Source organism: Balaenoptera borealis, assembly GCF_965194805.1.
Source record: "Balaenoptera borealis genome assembly, chromosome: 3".
NCBI classification, from domain to species: domain Eukaryota; kingdom Metazoa; phylum Chordata; class Mammalia; order Artiodactyla; family Balaenopteridae; genus Balaenoptera; species Balaenoptera borealis.
In genome coordinates this window covers 83,996,435-84,022,290 of record NC_138866.1, presented here as the reverse complement: position 1 = coordinate 84,022,290, position 25,856 = coordinate 83,996,435, and the positions used below count along the sequence as shown (strand labels likewise).

The following is a 25,856-nucleotide window of genomic DNA, read 5'->3' as shown; positions in this document are numbered from 1 at the left end:
GAGCAGGAATTTGAGCTCACATGGGGCTGTTGAAGCTCTGCTGTGTAGCTGTGGAGCATGTCAGCATCTCTTTTATCTAACAGCCTTTTTGGGGTTTTTTTGTTCTGTGCCTTAGCCTTGGCTATGTGTTTGTCTGTTTCTGGGACTCAGAAGAACTAAAAGATAGTAAAAATTCACACACTTTTGTATGGTCAGGATTCCATTTTGTGAAAAATACTAGTTCTAAGCACTTTGTATTTGCTCAGTATTTTCTAAAGTGATTGATAGCCTCCTTCTCTTGGGCAAAAATCTGACTTTAATTTAAATTTCAAGTGAATATATCAGATCTTCTTCCAAATAGAATTCTATATTCAGAAATATTTCATCTTGTCCCATGGTATCCAAATAGTATTTCCAGATAGGGGATTTAAAAAGGAGACTACTTAATTTCCAGGGCCAGGAATTTTTAGTGTGCCATGGGTAGAAGTCAAGGACATAAATAAGGGAGGATATCACAGGTCACTAAGTTATGTTATCAGTTTATTTTTTTATTTCCTGAGTCACATACAGGGTCTTGCCTGATGGGGGTACTGTGGACACAGACATACATAGCCCCTATGCTGTTGGGATGGTGGCATCCAGCTGGATGTCAGACAAAACTTTTCCCACCACCACCATTTTACCCTATAGTTTGGGATACTCCCCGTCCCTCCCCATAGTTTAGTAGTTGCAGAGAGCTTTTAACTCACTACAGATGACTTACATTATCTCTGAGTCATCTCTTTTGAGATTCATTCCTATTGCATCAAGCAACTGAGTCTGTAGTTCAAGGAAATAAGCCTAAGTATTTTCTGTGCAATATAGAAATACTTGGAAAGGGTCAGCCAACTGGTGCTGTATGTGTGATTGTTAAGTACTGAAACCCAGACAAATCTTGCACTGCACCAATATATGAAAATAATGCAACACAGAATTAAATACAGATAATCCATAGCTAATGATGATATATGAGACACTGGGTTGTGTAACTTGCCTAGTCAGCAAGTGCCTCACTGGGGAAGGATTCATCCCAAACAGACATTCTATCATTTATGGGCTGGCTTTTCTTAGAACTCCAAGTAACCTTTGGGAGCTGTGATTCTGAACATACAGGGAAACTGAGTATTTTAAAACTGCTCCGTGGAATGAAAAGCAAATTGGGGTCACTGTTAACTAGCATTTTCATTAGGTCTTAGAAGTGATAGAAAGAAATGTGTTTGCTTACAACCACACTATATTTATTCTGTTTAGTTCATTTCTTTTTCATGCCTACTATGAGCGAGGCACTGTGCTAGGCAGAGGTAAATACCAGTTAAATGTGGTCTTTGACTTTAAGAGATGTATCTAGTGAAGGATTTATGTATGTATGTATATATATATCTCACACAAATAACTGTCAAGTGTACCCTGACACTAATGCCAAAAATAAAGCATAAACAGAGCTGAAGATAGCAAGAGGGATGATACATTTATTTCCAACTGGGTCACTTCAGGAAGGCTTCACATACGGTGACATATGAACTGAACTTAAATAGAATTTCAACCATGAGGAAAAAGGGCATTTCCAGACTAAGGAAGCCAGATGTAAAAAGGCACAGACGTGGGAAGGTACAAGACATTGGGCAGTGGGGAGTAGTTTAGTGTAACTGGAGCATATGGTATAGAAGAAAGGGGAATAACAAGTAGGGTGAAGGCAGATTATGGTGGGCCCATGAATGCTTTGTGATTGCTCCAGAGGGCTCTATATTAGATAAGGGAAGGATAGCTATCATATTTCACTTACTTGGTGCAATTTGCTTGGACAAAAGAGAAGTTGTAATAGACATTGAGAGGAGCCTCACTTTTTGCCGGTGATATACACCAAAGATGGAAAGGGGCATGTCCAGGAAAATAAAGTTACACTAGGTCTGCAGGTTTGTGGATCATACTGAGTCTTCCCCTCAAATTTTTTTGTGACAGTGAAATTGGGTTAAAATGAACATCAGAGACAACTTTGAAATAGAGAAGAAGTCTCAGAACGGAAGGTTTGCGTTAGGGATGTATAAACATTTGCCTTTATTTTTTCAAGTGCCCAGTTACCCTTTCTTTATGATGATGGATGGGGGTTATAGTCATAATATATTAAGAACCTTGTGGGGCTTCTCCCTCCCCTTTTTTTCCGCTCGTGGTAGTGAGCTTCTGTTCTATCTGGGAAGCAGTAGGTGGAGGGGTTAAGCTAAAGGCTCTGGATCTAGTCTACTTGAGTTCACATCCTAGCTCCATGCCTGCTGCCTGTGTCACTTTAGAGACCTTGCTTAACATCTGTAAGATATGGGAGTGACAATAATAACACCTACCCGAAAGGCTGTAGTGAGGATTAGATAAGCAAAACCAGGTAAAATACACAGAATAGTGATTGTCACTTAGTAAATGTTCAGTAAATGCTAGTCATCATCATTATCACTACTACAAGATGAACCTAGACCCTTTGTATTACGCCCCTGGGTGTGTGAATGTTTGCTTTTATTTAGTATACTTTAAAGGATTGAGAGGCACTTGCTGAAACTATTTTGAGTTATGCTAATAGCTCTGTTCACATGCTACTGCTTAAAAGGTAGGACTTAGGGACGTGTTCCAGAACTGACCTGTCTTCTCAATTTGTATTCTAAGACAGTGGTTTTTCAACTGATGGGGTTGGGTACAGGACAGGAGACCTAGGTGTAGACATTAAACAGGTGGGGCCTGGACTCCCTACCCTTCTTTGTTAGCTAGAATAGTAATTTTTTTTTAAAATCTATTTTATATTAGAGGGATTCCATATAAGAGTTTTCTTGAAAAAAGTGTTCCAGTGCTTTAGAAATAGCATAAGGGTATGTTCTATAACAGTGTAAATGTACTTACAAGTCACACCTGTTAAATGCAGATTTCGATTTACTAGATATGGGGTGTGCCCCTCAGTTCTGCATTTCTGACAAAACTTCATGTGTTGCTCATCTGAGAGCCATGCTGAGATAGCATGATTCTAAGGGACCCTGCCCTGCCTTCCCTCTGGAGTGGTTGTTCTCAGCTCTAGAAATAGGGTGTCTATTGCAATCATCTTTGGAGCTTTTTAAAAATAAACCGGTCTAGGCCCTAACCCAGACCTACAGAGTCAGAATTCCTGGGGGGGTGGGACCCAGGAATTTTAATCCCGGCTGAAAATCACTACTCAGATGCCAAGAGTACATCTTGTCCATAACCCCTTTGGCTTCTTCAATAATTTTTAAAAATAGTACCTACGAGAACTGTATAGGTCTAAAGACTTCCTAAATGTTAAAAGCCATAATTTTTATTTTATTAGTTCAAGCAGAATTAGAGCTTACTTTGGTTAGTGGTTATTGATCCACTTGAGAATACTGGTGTTCATATTTATTTAATTAAGGGAGGATACTAAATTATGAGACTTCTGGGAGAGGAAGGTCTACATTTGGTTTCTCTTTTCTCTTCACTGCTTTAAGTGGAAAGGAATTCTTGGTTTACAAGGTTCCAAGAAATTTAATCATACTGATGGATCATTTTCTGAGCTTTTCCTAAATAACCCAAGTAGACTTGGGTTAGAAATGCCCTTGGTCTCTACAGAGTGCCAAGTGTCAGGAAGAACTGGGTAACGGTTGGCCTTTCTGTACCATAAGCCCTTCTTAATGCACAGGAGTGCTAACATGACACGGTTCCTACAAAACACAGTAAAGTCATCCAGCAAGCAGTAGTCATCCAGCAGTGGTCCTCAGGCATGGGAGTGAATTACAGACTATTGGGGGATGAATGAGAACGCTGTGCCATCCTTGAAAGACATTTAAGGGACTTCAGTGGTGGCTCAATGGTTAAGAATCCGCCTGCCAATGCAGGGGACACCGGTTCAAGCCCTGGTCCGGGAAGATCCCACATGCTGCGGAGCAATTAAGCACATGCAGCACAACTACTGAGCCTGCGCTCTAGAGCCCGCGAGCCTAGAGCCTGTGCTCCACAGCAAGAGAAGCCACTGCAATGAGAGGCCCGCGCACCGCAACAGAGCAACCTCCACTGGCCGCAACTAGAGAAACCCCGTGCGCAGCAAAGAAGACCCAACGCAGTGATAAATAAAGTTCGTTTAAAAAATAAATAAAAGTAAAAGACATTTAACTGCAAAACTCAGCAAATAGTTACTAATTAACCAGTCTCAGCTGCTGGCTTTGAAAAGAATATATTAAGAAAGACTCTTAAGACGGATATTAGAAAACCTTTTTGATATAGAGATTGTTAAGTGGGGATAGGTTTTTTTAAATAGATTTTTTAAACTTTTCAAAAGTGCTATGGGACACTCCTGGTGGCGCAGGGGTTAAGAATCCGCCTGCCAATGCAGGAGACACGGATCGAGCCCTGGTCCGGGAAGATCCCACATGCCACGGAGCGACTGGGCCTGTGCGCCACAACTACTGAGCCTGCACTCTAGAGCCTGCATGCCACAACTACTGAAGCCCGCGTGCCTAGAGCCCATGCTGCACAACAAGTGAAGCCACCACAATGAGAAGCCCATGCACTGCAGTCAAGAGGAGCCCCCGCTCGTCTCAACTAGAGAAAGCCCGCACACAGCCACGAAGACCCAATGCAGCCGAAAATTAAATAAATAAATAAATTAATTAATTAATTAATTAATTAAAAAAAAGTGCTATGACTACTATCAAATCATTTGTTGTTGTAAATTTGTCTTTTTATTTTAAAAAATAGAATTAAATTTTATATTAAATCATTAGGTGTTTTTAGGATCATAGGAGAACTGAACTAAGAATGGAACAGTTCTTGAAATTAACAATTGGAAAAAATAAGGCTTTTCTTTCCGGATGAGCACTTGATTAAATTAAGTATCTTTCCCAAATAGCCTAGAGTTCTAGAGAGATGTCTAGGATAGCTTTGGTGTAGCCAGAATTTGTGAATGAAAGAAATATTGAATTGCCTTTTTAGCTCAGTCTTTATCTTATAGATGTTTTTCTGTATTGTCAGGATATAGCTATGCCTCTGTCCTGCTTTTAACTGCTGTTTCCATGTCCATTTACTTGTTGTTTTGAAGCTATTTACTGAAATAGGATCTAAACTCAACTAAGCCTTCTGAAATCCCACTATTCCCCTGGGTGAGAGAGCAAAGGCTTAAAGCAGCAAATGGGAAAGATTCACTTCCGTTGCCTCAGTAACAGGTTGTCTATGATCAGTGTTGGTTTGATTATGGCCTGGGATTAATATCTCTAATGTTGTTCTGACCTTGATATATAAAGGATGTGAACAGCAAGATCTACAAGAAGATTCATTTATCAGTCCTGTCACTAAAGTTGGAAGTTCTGGTTCAAAAGGCAGAAGAGTGCAGTGCCTATGCAGGAAGCCCACCTTTTGGTTAAAGTTCAAATCTGTGGGCTGTCTCTCTATAATCTAGGTATTTTATTGTTCTGGATGGCAACATCTCCTGATTGGATTAGCTGCCCAGGTATAGTGAGCCTCTAAAGACCATCATCATGCTGTCATTTTTCATCTTCTTTCCTGAATTCCTCATCCAAAACACCCCCTACTCTTCTGCCATTAACCCATTCCCATTATAGGGCTCTACCACTAAATGTGAAGCTTGCTTTGACTGAATATTTTCTGCCCCCCCTGTGATTACCAAAGCCCTTAAAGAACCACCTGGAGACAGAAAGAAAAAAGAAGAAGAAAAAAAAAAATATATATATATACACACACACACATACATACATACCTACACACACACACACACATATATATATTTTATATATATATATATATATATATATATATATATATATATATATATCTCAACTTGCTCTAAGAGTGCTGCCACATACACTGCACCAGTCATACCAAACTGTAACAACCTTCTGTGCTGAAGTACCCAGGCAGGTATAAGAGGTCCATAATGAGACGATTACAATGAAAGAACATTCGACCGCAGAAAATTAATTAATAGAAACATCTCCCAAATGTAGAAATGATTAGTCTTTTTCAGTAGGAAAAAGGTTTTTTTGAACTGGAAAAACTGCTTCATGGTGTTTCTTATAAATAGGCAGCTGTATTCACTTTTTATTTTTTGGTTGCCTTGGGTCTTCGTTGCTGCGCATGGGCTTTCTCTAGTTGCGGCGAGCGGGGGCTACTCTTCATTGCAGTGCACGGGCTGCTAATTGCAGTGGCTTCTCTTGTCGTGGAGCACGGGCTCTAGGCATGTGGGCTCAGTAGTTGTGGCTCACGGGCTCTAGAGCGCAGGCTCAGTAGTTGTGGCACATGGGCTTAGTTGCTCCGCGGCATGTGGGATCTTCCCGGACTGGGGCTAGAACCTGTGTCCCCTGCATTGGCAGGCGGATTCTTAACCACTGCGCCACCAGGGAAGTCCCTGTATTAGGTTTTGGTAACAGTCCCTCTGCAAGTGGACTTTTTGAAACATAATCCATATAATCGGGGTAAAGAAAGGAAATCAGTGCTCATTTGGACATATCTGTAAGAGGAATTGCAACTTCCAAGAATGGAGATACATCCCCTCTGTTGCATCTCTTGAAATCTCTTCTCCGTTCTTAAAAGTTTTAATTCCTCTTACAGATAATGCCAAGAACATTCTCTGCCGTGGAAAGTTACCTTGCCTTCTGTTCATTCTGATGCTTAGGCCTCCCTTAACAGTGATGTATGCTGTGCTGGGAGAAGGGAGCTTAGGTTGTAAATTCAAGGACTTTGGTCAGAAAGAATTTGCTGGAGGGAAACCCATTGGGGTGGGTGTTGCTGAAAGAAAACTGGCCATTCCATAGCCATGAGAGACATCTGGTTGGTGACTGAAAAGCCATTTTGGTTTACAGATTTCATTTTGTTTAGTTTGTTTTTTTACAAAACCTACAGAAATCTGCAGGAATAAGATTAGTTTCTAAGTTGAAATTGAGAGTCGTTGTAATCTTTAGGGTACCCTCTATTTTTGCACACTGATAATAAACTCATTTACGAGTCAAATTCCTGTACTTCTGAGATTGCTTTCTCCTCATTCTGGATAGAATGACTTGCCCCCAGTATGGATGAGGTGGGTAGATGCTTGTGGAAATTAGAATGCAGTAATTTGCATCAAACTTACTATATCTTTTTACTCTGATTGGCAGGAATATGTGGTTTACAGGAAGCATACCTACATGAGGCTTGATGGCTCATCCAAGATCTCAGAGAGGCGGGACATGGTTGCTGATTTTCAGACCAGGTAATGTTAATAGGAATTATAAAAATGGTCATTTGATTTTCTTCTAGTTGAGATGGTGAGTTAAAAGAAATACCAACACATCTCAGATTGTTAAGCAATCATGATATAATCTCTGCTATTTTATGAGGTAGCTAGATCTGCTTATAGTGGTTTAGACCTGTGTGTCTGTGAAAGAGAGAGGAAATGAATAGTTGGTAATTTTATTGCCAAATCAGTGCCCGTTTCTTTGGGCAATAAAAGAAATGATTTCTGAGTATGAACCAGGATCCTTATGTGAATAATATGTACATAGAAAAAAGTCCACAAGGCTATATTCCTAAATGTTAACAATGGCTATCTCTGGGTATTGACTTAACAGTGGATTTTCTTTTTGTTTTTGCTTACCTATTTCATTTTGTATAAGTTTAAAGAAAAATACCTCCTTTTTCCTGCTTTCCCTCTAATATTGTAGTAGTACAGTGCAGTATGACAAATTGCAGTAGTGTGCAATCTATTCATCTGGCAGCTCTCAGTTATAGTACTTCTCCCACCTGATAATGAGCCTATGAAATTTCAAATACTGCCTGCTGGATGCTGATGGCCTACAGAGCCATAATTATCCCAAGTGCAGGTTCTCATTGTAATAAGCAGGGTCTGCTTACTGCTCTCTCCAAGGAGAAAGCCAGGGTCCGCTAGTGACAGGTCTCCTGAACTCCACCCTTAATTTTCCTTAGACCTGGAGAACTAAGGAATAGAGTAGATCTTAATGTTCTGTAAGTCAGAACAGTTCTGAATTTTTGGCCTTTAATTGTGTAGTCTGTTAATATTTAACTTTCGAATTCTTGGGTAGAAAATTAAGCACATAGCCATTTGTATTTAGGTTGCAATTTTTAGTTTCTTTCATTTCAGTTTTAAAGCATGTTTTACTTCAGCATAAAACAAATCCGTAGTTCAACATAGAATGTCCTCTGATTGAGAATTTTTGCTGTTGCACGGTCCTTTATAACACAGCATGGGTAAGGAGATACATCCTGATATTTTGGTTTACAGTATATACTCAGACCAATAACTCCTAGGTTGAAACTACTTCTGCGTTCGGGTGCCTGTTTGACCAACAATGGAGGGGAAGAGCTGCTTTGGACCTCTTTTAGTTTGTTACCTGAAGCAGCTTGTAGATGACCTAACTTAGCTTCTTACCTAGCAGAAGCTTTTGACTGATTCTTAAATTGATTATTTGACTGAGACATGTATAATCATAGTAGTGCCTCCTAGCACTCCATACTGCTGTGCACCTCTCCCCACCCCCAAAAAAAGTTTACCAGCTGATCTTTATCTTTTCTTGATTTTGAAATCAAATGAAATACATTTCACTATGTCCTTATCTAGTCCAACCTTCAGAGCTCCAAATGACAAGAATCTTACATACAAGATCTATAGACTGTATGTTTTCCCCAGGGTGCCTATGTTTTCTCCAGGAATACCAGCACTTCAGTGATTTGGGCACATTGGTATGAGGCAGCATGAGTTGTGTGTTAGAAGAAAAGCCATTAAGTAATAGATCTTTTGCCTATTACTGTTTGTGATTTTTTTCCACTAATATGTTCGATATTGTACATTTGAGAATCTCATTTATAGCAAAGCTAATTTTTTTTTTCCAGTAACAGTTGGGGCCATTGTATATTATATAAAATGCCTATTGAGGAAAATTTGAGAAATATTTGATGAAGAAAGTAAAAATCACCCACAATCCCATCACTGTTAACATTTTGGTTTATTCCTCTTGTCTTTGATGTGTGTTATGTAGTTAGATTTATATGTTGATACCATATTGTAGAGATGACTGTGTCCTCATTTCTTCCACTTAACAGTATATCATAAAGGTCTTCACATATCATTAAAAAAGAGTCATTGTAATCATTATTTTTAATGATCAGTATTCCATTACATTGGATATACCACCTTTCTGTTGTTAAAATGTTGAGTATCTTTGTTACAAAGCTTTGTCATCATTTTAGATTATTTTCTTAATATAGATTCAAACAAGAGAAATTATTGAGTAAAGGAATATGAATGTTTAAGACTGTGCATATTGTCATATTGCTTTGTAGAAAATTCTACTGGTTTAGATTCCAATCAGAGCTGTATTATGTTGACTTCTAACAGTTTGGGCTTCTGAATGGTAGAGCTACAATTTTTCTTCTAGCTGAACCAATTCCCAGAAAACTGGACTGTGAGATCCAGGGCTCACTACATTTTACAGTGACCTTTTAGTGGAAAAAATCAGTAGATGTATCTAATTTACTACTTCGAAAATCTCTTATTTAACTTGTGATTACTTGGGCAATCACAGTGGCACACATTAGTCTTGAAAAGCTTAGCTTTAAAAGAAGGGTATTTTCACCATTAAATTATACTAGATCTACTTAGTAAATATCTTGTTTTTATGCTTTCCTGGAAAACCTTACTTGAGCATCCAAATTCTACAACTAAGAATTACTTAGGGAGCAATGAGTTTTATTTAGATAACGAGTAACAATCATTTTAACACCTGCATCTGCATCTAATATTAGGTAAAATGAAAAAACAGACTAAAGTCTCCTTCCCTTCCTACATATGAGCTAGATGGTAGAGTTAGGATTGTGGCTAGGAAATAATCTCCTACCTCTCATGTATAGAATCTGAACTGTGCCTATGCTGATTAGAAGCTTGTCAGGCAGGTCCCTCCAAATGGGATCTAAATTTACAAATTTGAATGGCAACAGTAGCCCAATATAGAGAAAAAGACAGGTGTTTTTGAAAACAAAAAAAGCATGACTTGCCAAATATTTTCATTATTATTAATGAAAAGACATCAAAAGAAAAAATTGTAGTTTCAACTGGAAAGCCCTGTGGCTCAAAGGTCAGCCAGAGTAAACAAGAACTCCTATAAAAAGCCATTTACATTCCCTTTATACAAGATTTATTTATGAGGGATCCTTCCAGGAAAGAGTCTGACTGAGACTAAAGACTGTTTGGCCAGGATGTCCTGACTGGGCAACATTCAGAACACGTGACCAGTGCGTGATCCTAGAAGCCATTCACAAGGTCTTTGCTCTGGGTTGCCTTGGCCTTTGCTTCCCTTCCTCCTACCCCATGACGTTTGCCAAATGGATCCCCCTGATTATCTGATTACTCGGGTGACCATTTGGAAAACATGAGAAAAAATGAGTGTAGTGTGGATTTTTCCTTCTTGGTGAGAGTATATAAAGCTCCAGTATCTTTAATTCTGGCTCTTTTTCATTCAGCAAGTCTTTACTGCAGTCAGCTATGTACCCAGCACTATTTGAGTATTTTGGTGCATAGTAGCCTCAGGGGCCATTAACTAAAGAAGAGTAAGAGTGAGACATAGGCATGTCTTTGCTACATGATTTCATAGGCTCCTTCACAGACCCTCCTGAAACCTGTTCTCTATGGCCCCTTCCAATAGAGACCCTGAGTTGAGATTCCTGTATAGCCCCCTAGAGGGCACCCAAACCATCATGTTGCCTTCTGGGATTCTGTTTTCTTCCTCTTAGTCAGCTCCCAAAACATTAATTCTCACATTATCAATACTAGATTTATTAAGTAGAAAAGAACTTCTCAACAGTTCAGTTTAGATGTTTTTGTTTACATATGATCCAACAGTGTGATCCAGGATGGACACTAATTTCTTTGATTTTTAATCACCCAGGGTTCCCATAATCCTTATTTTTCCATTATAGTATGATGAAATTACACTGAACGCAGCCAAACGTTGCTACTTACCATCTACCTCATCGTTAAAAGCATCTTCTCAATAAATAGTTAATATCCCAAAAAAAACATTTTCCACCGTTAATGTTTCTAAGTTTTGCTACTAATTTATTTTTACCTATATTCCTTTCTCTGGTGTTTTTTTCTATATATAGTCCTTGTTTGTGAATGATTACCACATCTGGGGACTTATCTCTCTGACTGTCCAGACTATGGAAATGACCCATCTTTTCACCTCTACTCTTTTACTATAAATCCCAGCTGCCTTCTGTCTCCCTCCCTGTCCCATCCCTGTTCCCCCATCCCCACACCAACAAAAAGTCCTAGGCATCGGGTGACTCCATCAGCTCTATCTCAGATATCGGAGAGAAGCCTCTGACCCCTGCCTCTGTGTCCACAGAGCAGGAAAGAGAGAGGTGTACGGGACTGAGCAATCTTCCTAAGGCCAGAGTGGGAAGGATTATTCTATAGAGATTAGTATGGCCCTGGAAGGCTACATCAGTTTTTATTTGAAGCCTTATTGTGGTTAAATATTCTCCCATGGGCTGTGAGGTATCAAGCTTCCATTTATATCATCCCATATCTATGGGAAAATGTGTTTGTAAACTGGCAGATGCCTTTTAACTTTTTGGTTTGCCCTTTATGATTTAACCGTGAAAGATGACATCTTATAAATAAAATTCTGAAATATTAAACTTTATGATAAAATTCAAGGATAAACGAGCAGAACTTTCATGAGAGTACAATACTTTTGGAATTATGCCCTACAAGAGGCCTCCAAACATGATCTGTTGTCCATGTCTGCCTCTAGGAAAGCTGTGTTTAATTGAAAGCAAATTAATGGACAGATTTCTACTAGGACCTACCCAGCTTAGGGCTTAACCAGGATACTTATTTCAGAATAGTTCCTTCACTGGTATTCATGTTTGCCATTGATATGTCATCATTTAGTCACTTCAACTATATTCAGAGCATCCTCATTTTATAGCACAGGAAACAGACCTTTAGCAGCCAAGTGACTTTACCAAGGAAGAACAGCATCAAGGGATGAGAGCATCCTGATGTCAGTGTGTTTCTTTTTTCTTTCTTTTTTTTTTTTTAACTGGAACCCACAGAATAAAATTCATCTTACATTGGGATTTAATACATATCTACCATATCTGAAATCACAAAACAATACTTATCCTTATGACCTTTGTTGTATTATAATATTTTCTAATCTGTTCTATTTATTTCTTTAATTTATGTGGTCCAGACCCACCAAACTGATTTCATGACCAATGATAGGTGTGACCTGCAATTTGAATAACACTGATATAAATGAATTTCTACTTTTATTCCTCATTATAGTTATGGAGAAAGGGGGTGAGCAGCTTGATTTAGAGGGCTGTAAAGTTTGTTCACCAGTATAATGCAGTCCCTTTCCCTTAGAAGTGTTCTGGAAAATAACCTGAGGTGGCAGGAACATGAAAATGCAAGATAGTCTTGAAATATATTTATGTTATCTGCAGGAACTGGGCTCAAACCGAGCCCCTAGTTGTATGTGTATACATAGATAAATCTTAGAGTCGAAGACTGCTCTTTGTGATCTGGAATGGCCCTTGTTCCTAGAAGATATTCAGTGAATATTTGCTGCCTGAATGAATGACGGTGGCACCTACTGATTTATTTGTAATTCTGGGTTTCTTTAATAGGATGTAGGATGTAGAGGGAAAATGAGAAAACTATGTCTTGTTTCTGTTAAGGGTTATGTTGGCATTTGTCAAAAAGTACTTTCATTTCAGCCTGTCTTCATGGATTGATCCTAACTTCAACTTAATACTTAGAAGTCATAACCTGAGTCTTAATCCTGACCGCAGGTCATTTTTCTGGGACTAACTTTCTTCATATGAATTTGAGTGCTTTGGAGTTAAAATCATTAGTTCCCAGATTGTTGGAAGTCATGATTCTTTGGGGAAACACCAGGAAATACTGACTTATTTGTCCCCTCTGTATGAACTGGGAATAGTTTGACTTGCTAAAAATATGACTATTACAGAAAGAGAGGTCTCTACTTCCATAGCATATTTTTCTGTTACATTTGCCAAATGTTTGTAATTATATTGCCTATCAGTCAATATTAATGGGCAGCAAAAGTTTATCTGCAGATTGGAAGGTGACTGCCATGGTTTGATTTTAGCAACAGAGCACCTTTGTACAGTGTGTCAGAGAAACCTGGGTCAGGTCTGGGTAACCACCAAAACTTCTTTCTAGGCCTAGACACTGTTCTTTGTCCAGAGATCCCTCTCTTTTGCCACATGCCGTTTTTCTTTTTCATTTTTTCCTCTTAAAATATCCCTCCCTCTTCTGCAGGAATGACATTTTTGTGTTCCTGCTAAGTACACGAGCTGGAGGACTGGGTATCAATCTGACTGCGGCAGATACAGTAAGTAACAAGAGCACAAAAATACACTGGATATGCGGTTTTTCTACTATATGTTGTTCGGTTTGCATTATCCTTTATTATGTGTCACAGACTTTTTATTTCTTTGTCTCTTGTTGTGTTAAAAGACAATAGTGGCACTTTGCCTGGAACTGGAACATTTTAGCTTTCCTTTTGGGCTTTTCTCTCCATTCTCTTATTCTAAGTTTCTTACACATTCATTCAACACATATTTAGTAAATGACTCCTATGTGTCTGATAGTGTTTTAAACACTTGGAATATGTCAGTGAATAAACAAACTGGAAAAAAAAATCAGTCAGCTCAACTAACCAGATGTGTTTGTTTTAGGAGCTATAACTGAACAAATCAAAAAGTTGTTTTATTACTCTTATGCATTATTCCATCATAGGAAAAACTCATATTTTTGTATCCCGAACTTATAAACATGGTTGGAGAGCAATGAAATTGGTGATTTAAAAAATAAAATAAAAAGACATCCCATCAAATTATCTATCCTTTTATGCCCAGTCTCCTTGGAGGAATACTTCAGCATCTGAAAGGGAGAAGAAAAGAGCATTCCTTTTGTATCTCAGATTTATTCCCAGGTTACAAGTATATTTAAAAACAATATCAGTAACCCTGAGACATAAAAATGCATAAATGGGAAATTGTTTTGTAGAAGGCATGATTCTGCAAATGTCATTTAATGTGATCGTTGTGGTACCTCTCTGTGAAATACAGAGCATCAGAATCCCCACAAATACGAGGAGGATGCCAACTCTGGAGGGTCATGGAGAAATGAATGAGGTACAAAGGTGAAGAAGCTTGAATAAATTCACAACAGTAGAGCTGGAACTAGATCCCATGTTTCCCAGGTTCCACTTCTAGGCTGTGTTCATTCTTTCTCCTTGTTAACTGCTACGCTGTAGAACTGCCTGCCTTCAAGAATGAAAAACAGATTCTGTAACATCACCAAGTAGAATATCAACCATAGGACTCAGCTGTACCTTCCTCGGCATCTAAACCACTTCAGCCAATTAACCGTGCTGGGACAGGGTTCCAGGGCCTAGGGACTGCTGGAGGCATAACTGGCTAGATTCTGTATCTTATGTGCACATCATCAGCCTCAGTCATCTTAAGAGAAGGCAGTCATTGGTGGTAGTGTTGTTCTTGTGGGTTCTCTGATGAGGTAGCTCACTTGGTGTCATATCAGCAACCTTTCTCTTTGCCCCTTGGTTCTCTGCTCTAGTTTTCAAGCATACTGTCCCAGTTAGTCATACTCTTTTTTTTTTTTTTTTTGATGAATTATTTTGGTTGTCAGTTTGTGTGTGGTAGAGGGCAGATTCCATAGTTTTTGGGTTTCTTCAAATTAGAGAAATGAGACCTGGGTTTGAATCCCAGCTCTGCTGTTCACTATGTGAAAGTGAAACAGTTGCTTGACTGCTCTAAACCATAGTTTCCTCCTCAATAAAATGAATATAATAATTCTTTCTTCTCTCATGGTTGTGAAATGCTACCTAGAAACGTGTGACCCCAGTGCCTGCACATTAATAGCCCTCAGGGATCCTGTGACCCTTGTAGCCCCAAATGAGAGAGCCAGGTCCAGGACTTCATTATTTATACCGGGCCCCAAATACCCCTCCTTTCCCCTAGGCCTTGTCTGCCTGGCTCTGTGCTCAGCTCTGCTGCTATGGGAAAGCTAGGGATGGGAGTCCAGGGAAGGTTCTGGATTCCCAGGGCAGGTGAAAACAAATTCACACATGATGTGGATTGAAGGGCCAGAGTTGGGGATTGGGAGCCTCAGAGGAGAAAGAGAGCCGATTGTGGAGGAACTACTCCAGAGCCTTGTACTGGTTCAGCCCTGCTGTGTCCTGGAGGCATCGCTGGAAGAGGGGTGGAAACTCTTAGGGGCTTCCCAGGGGGCAGTAGCTTCTTCTCCGGCACCTTTGTTCCCCTCCAGGGTTGGTTGATATGCCTCTCCTGTGTCTCTGCACAGCCCCCAGGAACTGGGCCTGAGTTTATCTCTGGGTCTCCTGCTTCCCCTCCTCTCCACCCCCGACCCCGGGAAGCCTTTGTCTCAACATCCCAACCACAGTTATCCTTAGAGAGGCCCAGGTACCTGTGTGAGAACGCCAGGCAGGTGGTGATCAAGCTAGGACGTGAACCCAGGAGTGAAGACTGGTAGTCCTGCCGCACCAGGGTGCTTCCTTCATACCAAGAGGTGACCAATGGGGGAAGTTGGGCATATTGGAGGACAAGTTATTTGGTTCCTGGAGGGGTCTTGAGACACTGTTTAGCATGTGGGTGGTCTCAGTCTTTACAATTATCTAGTCTGGAAGGCCCCATGGCACCCCCCTCCACATCCCAAGCTTTGCTCCAGCTGAGTAAAGCCAATGCATATTTTTTGTTTTGTTTTTTGGCTGTGTTGGGTCTTCGTTGATGCGTGCAGGCTTTCCCTAGTTGCGGCGAGCAGGGGCTACTCTTCATTGTGGTGCGTGGGCTTCTCATTGCGGTGGCTTCTCTTGTTGCAGAGCACGGGCTCTAGGTGTGCAGGCTTCAGTAGTCGTGGTGCGCGGGCTCAGTAATTGTGGCTCGTGGGTTCTAGAGCTCAGGCTCAGTAGTTGTGGCACACGGGCTTAGTTGCTCCGTGGCATGTGGAATCTTTCTGGACCAAGGATCGAACCCGTGTCCCCTGCATTGGCAGGCAGATTCTTAACCACTGCGCCACCAGGGAAGTCCCACCAGTGCATATGTGAAATAGAGGGAGGAGCACGTAGGAACTGACCCAGACACAGATTCAATTCAGCAAAGTGAAAGTTCTCTCCCAGGTTAAAGGGGACTCTCTGACAGCTGCCTAGGAGTTGGCAGCAGTGGGCCCAATTAGTCTTACTCTTAATATGAGTACAAGATTCATCACTTTCTGCTAGCTGATCTTTTGGACTCCAGTCTGAGTCCCTAGCCCCATACCTCCTCTGTTAGTTTTTATACCCTTCTTTATTAACCATGCTACTCCCTGGCTTAAAACTCTTCAGGGAGTCTCTGTCATCTGCAAGATAAAGTATAAGCTCTTTTACACATACAAGGCCCTTCATTTTGTGGCCTTTATCTCCCTTTCCAGCCTAATTGCCATACTATTACTCCTTCCAAAATTTATGTTCCAGAGGCGGGGAGAGGTTGGGGGCCTAGCGTGGAAGAATGGTGGAAAGAAGGGGCTTTCAACAGTTGCCTGCAAGGCACTGGGAGAGTGAGAACCCGCCCACTGTGGCGCCAGGGCATGGGCCGCCTCTCCCCATGTCTAGGGGAGGTACTGCTCTCTCTCGGGGTCAATGGATTTCCCGGCAACGTGACCATTGTTTTGAGGGGGGACTCGGGGATCTTCATTGCCACTCGCCGCCTCACCAGGCACCAGATGCCAACCCACCCCCCTTCCTCCATACGGTGAACTCCATCACCTCCCACCTAGATCCGAATTTGGGTCCACTTGGCATCTTGCCACCAGTTCCAGCCATCAGTGTGGAGGCAGTGGGTCAAAGATGGCGACACAGACTCTGAGATCCGGGACATGGGTAACCTGAGGAGAGGAAGGCTGGCGCACCCTCCCTACTTCCCACCATCTCCCTCTGTTCTCTCCCTCCTTTCCAGTCCCAAACCAGCTCACCGGAGTTGAAGCCAGCCCTCCAACTGCATGAGCGTGGGGCACGGGCTGGGGGTGGGGTGGGGGTAGGTTGGGGGGCTGACCTCACAATGAGTAGCAGGTTTGCTAAGGGTTGGGTCTGTTAGGCTCTAGGGATCCGGAGCGCCCTTTGGCTCTTGGCAGGTACAGGTGAAAGCTGTGTCTGGTGCTCTCTGAAGGGCCTGTGGCCTGTGACTTCCAGTGGTCCAGTGGATGGATGGATGGATGGATGGATGGACAGACGGTTGGATGGGATGAAAGAAGTGTTCCCATATTGGGGTACAGGGAAATCATTCTGGCTCTGACATGATTTCTATGCTAACTACAACAGCCTGTTTTGTGGCCTCAAGCATACATTATACATGTGCTTTAATCGTTAAAGAAAAGCGTGCATTGTCCAGAAACAAAGACGTCCTTTTTCAAGGAAAAAAACAAAAAAATTTATGTTCCGGTAATAACGATTGACTTGTTTCCTGAACCCACCATACTGTATCATAATGTTACATTAACAGCTCCCTCATCATAGATCTTTGTCCTGGGCACTTTGTCTTCTTCCACCTGGTAAACTTCTGATTGTTTTTCAAAACCCAGTTCAGGGTCAGGGGTTGCTGTTTTATATGGGCTGGTAAAGCCTCTCTGATAAAGTGACATTTGAACCAAGATCTGAAGAAAGTGAGAAAAACAAGCCAGTTATGTATCTGGCAGAAAAGAATAGCATTCCAGGGAAAGGAGATAAGTACAGAACAAAGCCCTGAGGTGAGAACATCCTTGGCACAATGAAGCAATGAAGCAAGCCCTTTGTAGGTGTAACAGAATGAATGAGGGCAGGGTGGTATAAAGTGAGTGTCAGAAGCAGATTGTGTGGGGCTTAATAGGCCATGGTTAGGATTTTGAGGTGGGAGGCTACTGGAAGAACTTGAACAGAGGAAGAACTTTAGCTTGAGTTTAAATGTGTCCTTCTGGCTTCAGGGGGGTGGGGTGGAGAAGACTATAGGGAGAGACGTAGAAGCAGGAAGTTCAGTTAGGAATTAGACACAAGACGATGGTGACTTGGACAAGGATTGAAGCAGTGGAGGTGATGAGAAATAATTGGAATCTGCATGTATTTTGAAGGCACAGCCAATGGGGTTTACTACTAGATTGGATGTGGATCATGTGGATCAAGGAGAACTCCAAGGTGTTCAACCTGAGCAACTGGAATGATGGAGATACCAACTACTGGTTAAGGGGAAGGTGTGGGGAAGAACGGGTTTGAGAGGGGAAATCAAGAGTTTGGTTTAGGGTTTGTTAAGTTCAAGACTCTTAGCCAGACATTAAGTGGCATTGTCACCCAGGTGGTAGAGTGTGGAATTTAGGAGAAAGTTTGAGGCTCAAGATGTATTTTGGAATCATCATGTCATAGATAACATTTAAGGCCATGAAGCTGGATGAGGTCACCTGGGGAGGCCTAGCATTGGTTCATTTGATTAAAATATCTTTCCCTTCTTCTCAGCCTGCCTATGTCAGGTTTGGCCTATGGTTTCTTAAGGAATAGTTCGCCTAGTCATTCATTTGAATGGCCAAAAAATAAGCAGGTTTGAGGGGGGCAGATCTGCATCATGCTTCTGGTTTTCACAGTTTGCCTTATGCAGGTAAGCTGCTCCTGCCAGTCAGAAAGAACCAAAGTAGGCCCCTAACCCCATAGCTAGAGGAGTAGAAGTAGGAATTCTTTTTATATCCTGGGGCATAGAGAGAGACTCTGAATATTCTGAGTCCCCAATTCCAAAATAATTTACATTTAATTTTGAGGGGAGGGCTGAGGGACTTACAAATTAGAACCTCCTGGAATACTCAGAAAAAATGAGACCACAGGATTGAAATGAGTGGGCTTCCCTGGTGGCACAGTGGTTAAGAATCCGCCTGCCAATGCAGGGGACACGGGTTCGAGCCCTGGTCCGGGAAGATCCCACATGCCGCAGAGCAACTAAGTCCGTGCGCCACAACTACTGAGCCTGCGCTCTAGAGCCCGCGTGCCACAACTACTGAAGCCCGCGCACTGCAACAAGAGAAGATACCACGATGAGAAGCCTGCGCACCACAACGAAGAGTAGCCCCCGCTCGCCGCAACTAGAGAAAGCCTGCGCACGGCAACGAAGACCCAATGTAGCCAAAAATAAGTAAATAAAATAAAAGATTTAAATGAGTTGCTAGGTAAAGCTTTGTGTGGAGTTAAGTTATACTCGCTGTGTGTGGATTATTAGAGAAACAATAAGCTTAATTGCTTGCCTGGTATTTTTCCTTTGTCCTGAGATTTGTTCAGCTTTGGAAGATCCCCAGAACCATTTATGGACAGGGAAGAGGTTAGTGTGCCTAAAATGTCAGGAAAAACTTAATGTTTTATGATTGAGAGTGCATTTATAAACGTGCATTTGTAAACATTGGGATTCTGTCTGGCTCACTCTGTTAGTAAAAACATGATTTTAGCATGAAATTAATGGCAACTGCCCCTCACTGCCTGTGTTGTTCTTTGTGTATTCTTCTTGGAGTAGGGATCTCTTTGCATTTGACATTGTTTAGTGAGGGACTGTTATAAACTGCATTGTTGGTTTTGTTTGTGTCAGATCTGTTTTAAATGTTTATGTGTAGAGAGAGATTGAAGAGCTTTTGTCCCGTAGTAACAGTGTGAGAGGTCTTATGTCCCGTGAGACAACATGGGGCAGCTTTCAGCCCTCCCAAGTGACTGAACTTCCACCTGTTCTCTTGGGGGAAAAAAGAGTGAGTTCCACCCTCCAAGTGTTGGTCAGCTTTTTCCAGTTGTTCCTCTAAATTTTCCTGTTCTCCATTTCACTCCCTCATACCCTGAAACTCCCTCTCATTGACCTGTGTAGCCAGGCGCCTCCACCCCATCTCAGCTCTCACCTTCTTCCCTTGCTTCCCCTCCCAGTGCCCGCCCAGCTTGGTGTTACAACTTCATAAAGGTGCTGACAAGTAATATATTTCCCCTTAGTCATTGTTGGGCCACACATTGTGGATTGACTAGCTTTAATCTTTCCTAGTTAAGTCAGCTGTTGTAGTTCTTTAATTGTTATTTTCTCTAGAATGTCTCACTGAGCTCCATAAACAAAGATGTCATCTCTGTCCTATTCTAATGGACATGGTCTCCCCTGACCCCCTCTCCCTGAGTTCATATCATCTAACTTGGTTTTTAGTTCTCTCAGTTCTTGTCTTAACCCACTAGCTTACACATATTTCATATTCTTTTTCCCTGGGTCTTTTTCTAAGTAGAATCTTTTTTTTTTTTTTTTGAACATCAAGAGCTTATTGGATAGGGCTAAGTAGAATCTTACTTTATTCTCTCTTTCTCCCCAGTTCCTCACCTCTTTTAATCCATTTGAATGATACATAGCCACTAAATTGGGGGAAGGGGAGACTTTAAAGTTAAATTGCAAGCCTGTCTCTTAGGCTTTAATCTTATTGTTTATGATCTCAAAAGAACCCAAGTTGAATCAGGTTTGGTTGCCACTGAGACTTCCAGGAAAAAAAATGTAAATATGGGCTTCCCTGGTGGCGCAGTGGTTGAGAATCTGCCTGCCAGTGCAGGGGACACGGGTTCGAGCCCTGGTCTGGGAAGATCCCACATGCCGTGGAGCAACTAGGCCCGTGAGCCACAACTACTGAGCCTGCGCGTCTGGAACCTGTGCTCCGCAACAAGAGAGGCCGCGATAGTGAGAGGCCCGCACACCGCGCTGAAGAGTGGCCCCCGCACTGCGATGAAGAGTGGCCCCCACTTGCCGCAACTAGAGAAAGCCCTCGCACAGAAACGAAGACCCAACACAGCCAAAAATAAATAAATAAATAAATAAATTTTTTTAAAAAATGTAAATATAGGGCTTCCCTGGTGGCGAAGTGGTTGAGAATCTGCCTGCCAATGCAGGGGACACGGGTTCGAGCCCTGGTCTGGGAAGATCCCACATACCGCGGAGCAGCTAAGCCCGTGTGCCACAACTACTGAGCTTGCGCGTCTGAAGCCTGTGCTCCGCAACAAGAGAGGCCGTGACAGTGAGAGGCCCGCACACCGCGATGAAGAGTGGCCCCTGCTCTCAGCAACTAGAGAAAGCCCTCGCACAGAAACGAAGACCCAACACAGCCAAAAATAAAAAAAATAAAAAAATAAAAAAATGTAAATATAGAGGAAACACCAATGAAATGATTCATAATACAGGATTCCCCATTATGAATTCATGCTGAACCATTGCCTTAGGCTTGGACTACTAAGGTACTATCTTTGGGGTGTGACATCAACTCTCATTTTCCACATATGTAGGTCATGTTAGGTATGTTGGGCAAATAATGACCCTCCCCCCGAGTCCAATTGGAGGTCTCCTTTTCTTTTTTTTTTTAAAGATTAATTTTATTTTTGGCTACATTGGGTCTTCGTTGCTGCGCAAAGGCTTTCTCTAGTTGTGGCAAGCGGGGGCTTCTCTTGTTGCGGAGCACAGGCTCTAGGTGCATGGGCTTCAGTAGTTGTGGCATGTGGGCTCCGTAGTTGCGGCTTGCGGGCTCTGGAGCACAGGCTCAGTAGTTGTGGCACACGAGCTTAGTTGCTCCACGGCATGTGGGATCTTCCCGGAATCCACTGCACCACCAGGGAAGTCCGGAGGTCTCATTTTCATTAACTCTGTCTTCTCTTCCTTTGTTCTCCCTGAAAGTTTAAACTGAATTTTCTAAAATTTTGCATATCCTGTTGAAGTTCCAGAATGTCCTGTGGCTATACTCCTCTACAAATGACAAACACTGTGTACTTCCAAATCCTAGATCTGTGGACACTGTGGATTAACAATAAGCTTTCATAATGATTTTCTTTCTTTGGCAGGCAGTTTGTAATTTTTTCCTCAAGGATTCTAACCTGCACTATAAAAACTGAGGGATTATACGTCATATGAAAGCAAGACAAAAGGAGCACCATAAGAAAGAGCCAGTGGGGGTCCTTATTAGTAGAGGCAAGAGCATTGAAAATGCTGATGCCTTTTATCCATCTTCACCTCAAGTGAATTCTGCAGAAAATGGCAGAAGAATTGCTTCCATTTTTAAATGAGAAAATAAATTACTTAGGAATGGTGTTAAGCAAGGGAAAAAGCATCTAGAGGAACAGTGTCAAGAGAAATGAATCACTCTTCAGCCTACATTTTAAGGCTCTGTCTAGTTTTGATCACACCTTAGAGATTCTAGTATCAATTGACTAATTGTAGAATTCTACTTTGTACTGGTGGATGGTGTCTGTCCTCAAATAAGACTAGACAGGAAGATTTTTTAAATATGTAATACGCACGAAATAATTGGACACCTTTAGAAGGTAGCAGTTAAGTGGGAACTTGGACCAGGATAGGTGGTGCAACATTTTGCTAATAGTGCACGTTGCGGAAGGAGACTATTAGGATTGTGAACTCAGGCCAGTCTCTTCCTAATTTATAAGATGAAGGAAATATATAAGGTTTTTTTGAAAATTTAGTGAGATATGTATGCACATCTGTTTTAAGTGCTCAAAAGCTTTCAGCCGGTGTTACTTCTAATAGGAATTCATGAGGAATAGGAAAAGGAGACGTTGTTACAGGCAAGAGAAATCAGGGAGGTCTTCCTGAAAGTGGTGAAGCTTAAACTGAACTTTAACCAACAGAGAAGAGCTGAAGGATTGATTGTTAGTCAGAAAATCAGCTTAAGCAAGAAGTAGTACAAACAAACATAATGTAAGTGAGGGATACCGAAGAGACCTATCTGACAAAAGGGAAGGGGTGCTTTTATATTAGGAAAGAATAAAAATGAAGTTGTCTTAGTATGGCAGGACCTGATTATTGAGGGGAGTTTGGACTCGGTGTGTTACAGCATAATCGACAGAGAGATGGAGTGGTCTCTAGTGGTACCCAAAGTAGACTGAAGAAGAAAGAGATCTCAGAAGCCTGCTGGTCTAGAAACATTAGTGAGCCAGCTGTAGGTGGTGAGGGCCTGGTCAAGGAGGACAGTGGACTGTAGAAAGGATAGGTTTGTTTCTGAAGAAGCACTGGCTGGATTTGATGACTTGGTTGAATGTAGAGGAGGACGCATGAGGGATGAGGGTCATTTTGAACTGGCTTTCTTTTAGGAGGTCTACTGTATTGATAGTAGCCTCAGGGCTGAGGACCCAGGAGTCTGTTGGTTTTAGGATCACTGGTGGGGCAGGGGAAGGGGGAGTACATTTTGTTGTTGTTTTTGTTTGCTGTTTAGCAAACTAGGAGTAACTTCCAGAGAACCATTTAAACATTTCTTGCCTGGAATTCAAGAGACAGGAAATGACCCTGTTAATGGGAACCTGAGAATGCCAGGAAAGCCATGTCTGTCTCTTACAAGGTAGGCCTAGGATTAAAGAGAAGACTTTCACATCCCTCACATCCCAGGCCCACTGCTTATTTAGGTGGTGTGATCTTGGATAAAATCTCTTATTCCTGTGTCTCAGTTTCCTCATCTATAAAAAGGGGTTTTTAAATAGTACCTAAATCATAGTGGTACTGGGATTTAAGTGAGTTAATACACATAAAGCACCTAGTACAATGACTGGCAAATAGTAAGCCCTGAGTGTTAACTATTAATATTGTTGCCACTCCCTCTTTTTAAATGAAAACCCTGAAAAATGCTCAGAGTATGTCTCTTTTGCCCAGGGCAGATGAGGGAATGGCTTGGTTTTATGAGTAGATACCTGTTCATCTTTATATCGTAGAAAAAAATCTGGCATCAGACTATTGAAATAGATGAGTGGCTGGGTTGCTGTCAGAATTCCTGGTGTTGCCCTGAGAGTGCCTCATCTTTGCTGTATTCTTGTCCTGCCTATGCAGGTGATTTTTTATGATAGCGATTGGAACCCCACTGTGGACCAGCAGGCCATGGACAGGGCCCACCGCTTGGGACAGACAAAGCAGGTTACCGTGTACCGACTCATCTGTAAGGGCACCATTGAAGAACGCATTCTGCAGCGAGCCAAGGAGAAGAGTGAGGTAAGCAGAAGGCAAAGGAAGTATTGTGCTGGTAAAGAAAATAGTCCAGCCACATTGCCTGGACTGAGACTAAGACTCTCTTGGCTTTCGTTGGTCATGAAAGCACTAAAATTTCTTGTGAATAGAAAATAAAATGAGGTCCTGTACAAAAGCAGTCTACTGCGCTGGCCATTCCTTACTCCTTTTCTACCAGAATGGTGTCTACAACCTACATTCAGCTGTTGTTCATGTGAAGAGGACCCCAAGTCGTGGCCCTCCTGTTTGACGTGGTTTCACATTCAGGGGAAGAAGGAATGGCGTTTGCTCTCACCCTAGTACTCTCGGTGTGATTGTCCTCTGAGTTGTGTGACAAATTTGCTGGTTTCTAAAGAAATGATCATTTTGGGTTCTTTTCCTTCTTGATTCAGTATTATTGGACCTTATAGCTATCAATTAACAGTTGCAAGCAAAGAAGTTCTCATTGTCCTTTCTGTTGGACAAATGACCTGGATGAGCCAGCCACACGAATGAAAAAGAAGAAGGAAATCCAGGGGCCTCACCAGAAGAACAGATTAAGAAAGATGTTTCTTTCTTTCTGAATATTTGCCATAAGGGAATGGATGCCTTAGGATGGTGATTTTTGATCTGCTTTGATACAGATTCAGCGGATGGTGATTTCTGGTGGAAACTTCAAACCAGATACCTTGAAACCCAAAGAGGTGGTTAGCCTTCTTCTAGACGATGAAGAATTGGAGAAGAAATGTATGTACTCTAGACCTCTTATTAACGCTCTCTCCTCCTTACAGAGATGTTTCTTTAGCCCCACACTTCTGGAAATGGAAGGCGCCCTTGACTGTTCCAAGGGGAGGCAAACCAAAGACTGTCTGGGGAGAAACATTTTTTTGGTTAATATTTTATATTAAAACCCAAAGAAGGATGTATTATGGAGTAGAAGGAAAAATTCGTGTGTATTGTTAGAGTAATATGACTTCAAATAAATGTGTACCAGGAAGGCTATATCCCTTGACTCCTCAGCAGTAATGAATTTACTCTGTTCTATCCAGAGAAATGTTCTTATGGAAAAGTTGGAAAAGCACACTGCTGTATGTAACATACAAATGCTTCTCCCAGTACTTCTGGCTTTTGAGAACAATGGGTTTCAGTTTCAGACTTACCTTGTAAACCTCTGAGGACTTCGACAGCATCACATCAGAAAATGTGATGAAACGCCTTTCTTATGGGGGCTCACACCACCTTCTAAAAACCTTTCAGGACTCTGTGCAATGCAGAGATATTAAAAGGCTGAAAAGAAAAGGAAAAAGAATAAAAGGCAAGGAAGGGCCCATGACAGTGTCACTGAATCGTGGTTTGAACCCCAAAACTGTTAAGAATCCAAGGAACTCTGTTCGTTCTCCAGGTTAGAAGACCACCAGATATCTGCCTTAGATGGATAGAAGTCATACCTTCAATCATAAATATAAAAGAATATGGCCACCTTAATTTCAGAGAATGAGGATTAGGATTGCCACAGGTACTTCATCAGATCTTTTTAAAATTTTCCTGACAGTGAGACTCCGACAAGAAGAGAAACGGCAGCAGGAGGAAACCAACCGAGTTAAAGAGCGCAAGCGCAAGCGGGAAAAATACGCAGAGAAGGTATGTCAAGTTTGGGGTGGTGGACAGGGACTGATGGGCGTGCGGAGTGGTCCTTACAGAAGAGGCTTCAGGGTACAGGCTTGTCGTCTTGGTTACTGGTTGGTGTCCAGCTCCATCTACGTGTGCTATAC

General features: G+C 41.7%; 2 protein-coding genes across 9 annotated transcripts in view; one reads left to right on the top strand and one right to left on the bottom strand.

Annotated features, from left to right (window-relative positions):
* CHAC1 (ChaC glutathione specific gamma-glutamylcyclotransferase 1) overlaps positions 1–25,856 on the bottom strand; it is an 88,979-nt gene that overhangs the window by 33,994 nt on the left and 29,129 nt on the right. The window contains exon 5 of one of the 5 annotated variants that reach the window (XM_082387273.1): positions 13,425–14,355. The exons of 1 other annotated variant lie outside the window; for it this stretch is intronic. In XM_082387273.1, coding sequence (XP_082243399.1) covers positions 14,312–14,355 — 44 coding nt within the window. In that variant the 3' untranslated portion in view covers positions 13,425–14,311. Of the gene's footprint in view, positions 1–13,424; positions 14,356–15,887; positions 21,771–24,838; positions 25,372–25,856 lie in introns of those variants that run through there. 3 more of the 5 variants (XM_082387276.1, XM_082387269.1, XM_082387278.1) reach the window with 3 other exon arrangements.
* INO80 (INO80 complex ATPase subunit) overlaps positions 1–25,856 on the top strand; it is a 130,933-nt gene that overhangs the window by 96,779 nt on the left and 8,298 nt on the right. For all 4 annotated transcript variants that reach the window (XM_082387218.1, XM_082387216.1, XM_082387217.1 and 1 more), the window contains 5 exons: positions 7,149–7,243; positions 13,346–13,418; positions 23,932–24,090; positions 24,729–24,831; positions 25,637–25,725. In XM_082387218.1, the coding sequence (XP_082243344.1) occupies positions 7,149–7,243; positions 13,346–13,418; positions 23,932–24,090; positions 24,729–24,831; positions 25,637–25,725 (519 nt within the window). The remainder of the gene's footprint in view (positions 1–7,148; positions 7,244–13,345; positions 13,419–23,931; positions 24,091–24,728; positions 24,832–25,636; positions 25,726–25,856) is intronic.